This window comes from Cariama cristata, unplaced genomic scaffold, assembly GCF_000690535.1.
Source record: "Cariama cristata isolate BGI_N322 unplaced genomic scaffold, ASM69053v1 scaffold11395, whole genome shotgun sequence".
In the NCBI taxonomy this organism is placed as follows: domain Eukaryota; kingdom Metazoa; phylum Chordata; class Aves; order Cariamiformes; family Cariamidae; genus Cariama; species Cariama cristata.
Genome location: NW_009616961.1, coordinates 19,050 through 26,091, shown reverse-complemented (window position 1 = coordinate 26,091; position 7,042 = coordinate 19,050). Strand labels below are relative to the sequence as shown.

Genomic DNA, 7,042 nt, shown 5'->3' with positions numbered 1-7,042 from the left:
GAAAGAATGGAGCTCTTTTGCATGACTAGAGTTAACACATCGCTGTGCGACAAGGCTGTGCCCCCCCAGCACGAAGGGAGCCCTGCCTCAAGGCAAAGTTTGGCCCTTGCTGTGCGTACAGGTGAGGAGGGGAAAGCAGCACACAGCATCAGGACAAACCACTGATGAGCAGAGTAGAGCCAAACAGCTAAGCCACACATCGCTAAGAGCAAGGAAAAACCCCGTTCCCCCAGATTCAAAGGTTTCTGTTATCCCTAGAAGAGAAAAGACAGAGTACTGCCACGCGGATAGACTTCAGTTAGGGCCTGATGGCATCTAAGCCAGCAGGTTTACTGGCAAATGCTTTTCAGCACCGCAATTAGATACGCATCTAATGAGGGGTTCGTGACACGTCAGCTCCTACCATCATGTGGGAACGAGCCCAGCAGAAGCAGCACCCAGCTGGCAGCTGAGCAGCAGACGGCTGCAGCTCCAGGAAACTGTTTCCAGACTCATCGCCCTGGGGCGAGGGGAACACACACAAACCAACAGCCCGGCAAAACCACCGGACTGGCAGCCTGCACGGCCGCAGATGCGGAGACGTGAGCTCATACCTCTCGGGGAAATTAAAACCTGGTTGGCTGCATGCTCTTCCAAAATGCGGGGCTTTTTCTACTCGCCTTTGTGTTCCCACAGGGAATTCCTGCAAGTGGCGCTGAGTGAAAGCTAGATCAGCTAAACATGGGTTCCCAGCAAATTCAATTACAAAAAATGTCCAGCACTTATATGCTCGATAAACCACTACATACAGAGACAAAGAAAGCCTGTTTGAGCGAGCTCCCTCCAATAAAGCACAGGATATGGCTCCCTGAATACAGGTTGTGTTGGATATTAAACTGAGAGCTGACAGCAGTTCTAGATTGCAGCTGTCTGAGCAAACGAGGCTGAGTCCTCCCACAGTAGGAACAGGCACGCTGCCTATTGTGACGGTGACACAATGCTCCGGATGAGGGCACAGACTGCATTACCCACTGGAAGCAGCAGTGATGCTGGCCATGGCATGGTGGGGTGAAGCTCTGCAAACACGTTTCAACCGCCCCGGCAGCATCACAGAGCACTTTGCATGGAGGGGCAATTGCAGAGATGATCAATAAACAGCCATGCTGAAAGAGTTCCCTCTCAGCATCAGGCTTGAGGAAAAGGCAGGATATGGAAATTCAGGGTTTCAACTTGAGGTCTCTCTGAGGGAAGCAGACAAAGGAGGGGTGGGGGGAAAAGAAAAAAAAAAAGTCTTTGCCCACAAGTGCTAAGCAAGACCTTGACACTCCAGGAAACTTTCAGCCTCAGCTCTCTTGCAGCCAGAGCTCCTTCCTCCTCAACACCTGCACCGATACAACACACACGCGCAGCCCCAGGGCTGGCACAGCTGGAAGAAGAGGTGCCAAGGACAGACAGACAGATCTGAGCTTAGCCCACATCCCCGAATAAAACGGTGCTGACCGAGATTAAATCAAGTACAGTACGTTAGGAAGGCAGGCCCAAATCAGCGCATGAGCTCAGCACAGGGCCAGGCGGCAAGATTTCACCAGCTCGAGACTCTGTTGCCTCGGGGATCTTTGCACCACAGTCTGAGAAGGGAATAGATTTGCCTGCAAACTCCTACGCTCAACTCGTTCTTAGGACATGGGAAAATTTCAAACAGTGAGCTTCACATGATGGCTCTTTCCTTATTTAACCCATAGTCACACTGAAAGAGGACATTAGAGACCAGCTAAGAGCGTGTCAAGATGAAGGCACAACTGGGAAGGAGGGTGTTTCAAGACAAGATCACACCAGCCTCCCCAAATTCAGCTCTGAAGTCACTGCTGGCAGGTCTCAGACTGCAAGGCACAACCAGTGTCCCTTTCCAGCCCCAGCACTGTCATCGCTTCTCTAAGTGTCCCGGAAACACCCAGGGCAGGCAGACACTTGCCTCTCTCAACCTGTTCCAACAGTGAAATCATCACAGGGTTTATATCAAGTGGGAGTGAGACATAGATACGTGGCAAACATCTTGCCTGCTGGCACTGTAAGTGCAAAAGATTCCCCAATTTCAGCACAGACCCCAGCAATAAAGCGGAATCGCCTGATGTGCCTGGGCAAGCCAAAAAATTGGGCGACGTGGGCTGCGGAGAGCCTCTCATTCTGTTTGTGGGTGAGAAACCCTTGCTCAACACTCCCATCGCACCTGAATCCAACCATCGCAGATCACCCCATGCACATTCCAGAGGGAAGTAGTACAGATGGACCACACGGCAGTATCCAGTGAGAAGCTGAGATCAAGTTCCACGTGCACTGCTGCAAAAATGCATCACCCTTGATCTCACCTTGCAGCAAACCGCTGCTGTGGATTTTAGTCTTTTGGTATCAATCTCATTTTGCTAAGGGACGACAGATGCACGCTGCAAGGGAATAGGGGTTCGGTAAATCCTCCAAGCTTAAATAGATGTCCTTGGCTTGGCTGCCTGTGACCGCTGCAGACTTGTGGTCACAGAGATGGGAGCAGTGACCAAAGCGGGAGAGGTGAGGGATCTGGGGCACAGAGAAAAACCTGAGACAGAGGGCATTGCACCTGAATCAAAAGCTTTTTCCCTTGTGACTACATCATCACACTTTTCACCTCAGTGCTCTCTGTTCCCTCATGGGATGAGAATCCACTGTGCCTGGTCTCTCTGCCATATTTAGCTTCTGCACAGCTACTGCCTCTCACTACCTACGTGCACAGGGCTCAGTGAAACGGGGACACCACAGGCTAGCATACAAATAAAGCCATTTGTTCAGTTTAACACAAGAAGGGATAGAAAGGTATCCTGGTTCTCCTAGAGCTCATCCTCAGCCCTTGTAACTAGTCCCTGTAGCCAGCAAACTCCTGTTCACGTTGCCAAGAGCATGTCAGAGGGGCTGGGGGAGATCTTGGAGGACGTGTCTCCCCTTCCTTCAAAATATCAAGCTTCAAGTGGCCACAGATATCAGGTCCTTTTTACTCTGCTGAGGCTACCAGGGGCATACACCCGCCAGGCTCCGCTGCGGTGAATCTCAGCGTGGCCTTCATGGGTGTAAGGGAAGAGTGCCAAGTGCTCTCCAAATTGGGTAACCGATGACGGGTAAATCTAAGCACATAAACACTCCACAATGCTGTCCTGTTATCAGCACAGCTCAGAACTTTTTTCATTTGCAGAAGGCAGGCATGCAGAAGATATCCTAATCATGGCATATGCTAAGAAGGGGCAGACCCCTTGCCTGTAGCATTCAGGCACTGCCAAGTCCTGGCCCTCTGTCACCAGGTTTCATTCACCCACTGACCCCTCCTGTCCTGAGCTGGTAACCTGGAAAAGCAGATGTTAGAAGAGGACAACAAAACACCCCACAGAAATCCCATAGCATGTAGAAGTTATTTATCTGGGGCAACTCCACATGAAGGAGAAAGTTCAATCCACGTGCAGGACTGTGCAGATCCATCTGACCCAGCTCTTAGGAAGATAAAGGTACAACCGTATCTTTCCAGAAAACGCATCCCAATTCATCTCCAGGGAGGACTCAAATCCAGCCTTTGCGTATGCCAGGACCAACGCTCTTAAGTTCCTGCTGTGCACTTAAGTGTCACTAATTATTCTTGGTATTGCACGTTCCTGCAATCACTCAGGCATTGACTGGCTTTAGAAGAAGGGCATAAGGCTGCATCAACGTGGACTTTGTAATTACAAGCACTGCATCCTCGACTGGTCGAGGAGTTGGCTTTGCTCCCTTGATGTCAGCAAGCTGAAGTCAGCAGGTCAAGCTGACCTTTGAAAGAGGAAGCAAAAAGGAACAGACTCGTGCAGGGTAAAAAGCAGAGGGCAGAAAGAAAAAGGCAGTAAGAAAAAAGAACTGAAGAAAGCAGACATGACAACATGGCAAAGATAGAAAACAAGAGAAGGTTGGAAAAAACAGCAGGTAAGAAAGGAGCACAGAAGGAATCAGAACTGTTTAAGGACAGAGGAGATGATCAGGTGATTTCCTCCAACCTCCTGTATCACAAAAGGGATTAAGTTTGACAGACTTCCAAAGAAAAATCTAAAGCACAACCAATAACTCAAAAATGTTTTAAGAATGTTACCTGATCTGTTTATCAGCCATTTAATTCAAACTTGATCTTGTTAAGAAATGAATCTGTTCCTTCAAATCGTTCCTTAATTTCTTTTCCAGTCACTTCTTTTTCACTTCAGTTTCTTCCTGGGAAAGGAGAGAAAGACACCAAGGAGACAAAGTTGAGACACTTACACTCTTCCTGAAGCTCAGGACCTACTGGCCAGCCGAGGAATAAGTCACTTAAGGGAGGACCTGGTCTCCTCAGAGAGGCAACTGAGCTCCAGATGAGCCTTATAAAATGTATATAAATATACAAGCACATATGGAGGGAAGAGCTGCCAGAGCTGTCAGGCTCCAGCACCGTGTGAGGAAGGGCAGCAGCCAGGCAGTACATGAGCTCTGCCCAGCATCCAGGACAGCAGCGCCCACCACAGCTCTCTCGAACTCCAAGGGAGCGTTCTACACCACGCCATGTAGATCTCCAACTCTCTGCAGATCCACCCAGCCATGCCAACACAATCACATGCCATCGCAAGACCCCTTCGGTGCTTCCCACCAACACACACGTGCTGTTTCTAAAGGACAGCCTTCAAAAACCTGCTCCTCCAGTGGTTACAATCCTTCCTCTGCTTCCCAGCTCAAATGGGCAGTCCACGCTCAGTCTTGTACAAACGTTGACTTGTAAGTAGTGCCTCTCCCTCCCCAAGCTACTGATGTAACTTTGCCCCTTTGGACCACTCCTTTGAACTCAGGGCCTACCAGCACAGCACTGAAGCTCCAAGTCTGCAGGAAATGGTTCTCTAAGGCTCCTAACTGCTACTGTTTAACGAGAGCTGGTAGAAGTTGCCACACAAAGAAATCTGGATGCCGGAGAAAATTTCAGAAGCAGCCACAACCTTCAGCTTTCTGAAGGTGTCCTTGTCTCCTCCTCACCTCCAACCTGGGAATCAGGTGTCCCATGCTTTCATCGGGCATCCCATCAGCACTCAGCCATTCTCCTCCCTCTCCCCTTCCAGCTACCACCTGGGTGGTGAGCCAGAAACCGAGGAGATATCTGTGCCCTTTGCCTCTGGAATGAAATTTGCCCCCTTAATTGGAGATTTCCTAAGCCACACAGAATCTCACATCCAACAAGGTGGCTTTCAGGCTGACACTTCTGCTCTGGAGATACAAACAGGCATTCCTGAGAATAAAAGATCCCTGAAAGTGTAAAGAGCTGGTGATGGTGCTGGTACAGTGATGGTGATGGTACGGGAAGGAGAGGGGCTGAGATTATGCACAGTTCAGCACCGACCTGCTCCCCTCCCTGTTACATCAAGTGCCAAGGACAAGGCAGCATGAAAGCACTTGCAAAGGCCCACACATGGATGACATGAGACTAAAATTGCCTTTTCTGGAGTCCCACACTTGGCCAAAGCCACGAGACACCAGCACAAGGAGCTCGCTGAGGAAAGGGGCTCCTCTCCAAAACACTGCACATGAACCTCACCCACTACGCTATGACACCTTCCATCCCTTCCGTGATCCCTCTCTGGACAGTTTACCTGATCTCAACTAATCCGCGGAAGGCAGACCTTAAAAATCGCCAGATCAGCTAATCTGCACTTTTCAAGTGAAAATTGCTTACACCCTTCACTGCGTGTGCTTTCCTACACATGTCCACAAGAGTGCTTTGTTTCAGGTTAATCTAATTCCCTATCAATTTAACCAGAAGAAGATCAAAAGATAAAAACATAGGGAAACCAGTTGCTGAAAGCCCGTAACCCTGGCACAAACAAGCCCAGAACCATGAACACTCCCTTGATAACTTTATACCCTCAATAGGATATTTGCGTTTATTGAGGCAGCAGCTCTGACAAAATATACGTACCGAGTGGTCCCGAGACCCCGCTCCAAGCTCTGGTAAACTCCCCCCTTGTTGTCCCTACTGTTCCCTTCCCTGCAAAGGGACATCTAGGAGGCCAGGCATCCATCGCAAAGCGCAATGCCAAGAGAAGACAGCAAGGCTCCTAATATTCACCCCTGACAGGTAGCCGAAAGAGTGAGAGATCAAGAGGACACAAATGTATGTGTTTCTCACCTGCCAACACAAGTAGGTGATGGGCAGTGGAAGAAGATGCTACCGCACCAAGAGGGACTTGGGACAGCTGGGTTTAGCGCTCTCCTCCTTATTTTTCTTATGATTTTTGGTTTCAGCTCTCTACCTGCCTGGTAACTGCAGGGCTCTCCCCAGTTGGAAAACTGCTGCTGCTTCCTACCTAGGAAAAGATGCTCCTGCTGCAGCTGCACAGCAGAAAAGGGTAAAAACCATCTTCCTGAGTTTAAAACTGGACAAAGTTACAGGTCTCCTTGGTGCTGGCTGTACAGCCAGCAAATGTCAGGACTAAGTATCATCTCCCCTAACAAAAGCTACTCAACGTGCGGACGAGCAAGGGGAAGCAAACGATGTGATCATTTTACAGCAGACACCAGCACTTGATAACTGTTTATACAGCGCCTAGCACAGCAGAGGCCTGAACGACCGTGGCCAGGGGATTTTAATGCATTAAGGGATTTTAATGCACTGAAGTGGAAAGCTTATTTGAGCTCTGTTTGTTTAAACAGAGCTCCAGCGAATGACCGTTTGCAAAACAAACCCAAACTCTAGCTAGGCACTTAGCTCTAACCTACAGAACTCGAGTCCCTTAAAAGATGGTGAAGGATGAAGCCTCCAGTGCCCCGACCATCGAATTCCTGCAGAGAGCTGGACCTCAGTCTCTCCCAGGGCAGGAAAATAGCTGCTGCAGTCTGAGAAGAGGGGAAACACAGGCTGGGAAGAGAATGTCAGTAATTTTATAGGATATTTAAAAAATAAATCCAGAATAACATTATACATCTAATCTAGAAAGGAAAAAGATTAAGTAAAGACCTAAGTACATCTCCCCAGGAATATGGTACTCTCGGGAGCCAAAAAATG

The 7,042-nt window shown here is 49.1% G+C and overlaps 1 protein-coding gene across 1 annotated transcript in view; it reads right to left on the bottom strand.

The window, feature by feature from the left end:
• SLC25A22 (solute carrier family 25 (mitochondrial carrier: glutamate), member 22) overlaps positions 1-4,134 on the bottom strand; it is a 27,182-nt gene extending 23,048 nt beyond the window's left edge. Inside the window, exon 1 of the mRNA XM_009700358.1 lies at positions 4,115-4,134. Within this exon, the coding sequence (XP_009698660.1) occupies positions 4,115-4,134 (20 nt within the window). The remainder of the gene's footprint in view (positions 1-4,114) is intronic.
• Between the last annotated feature and the right edge of the window lie 2,908 nt (positions 4,135-7,042).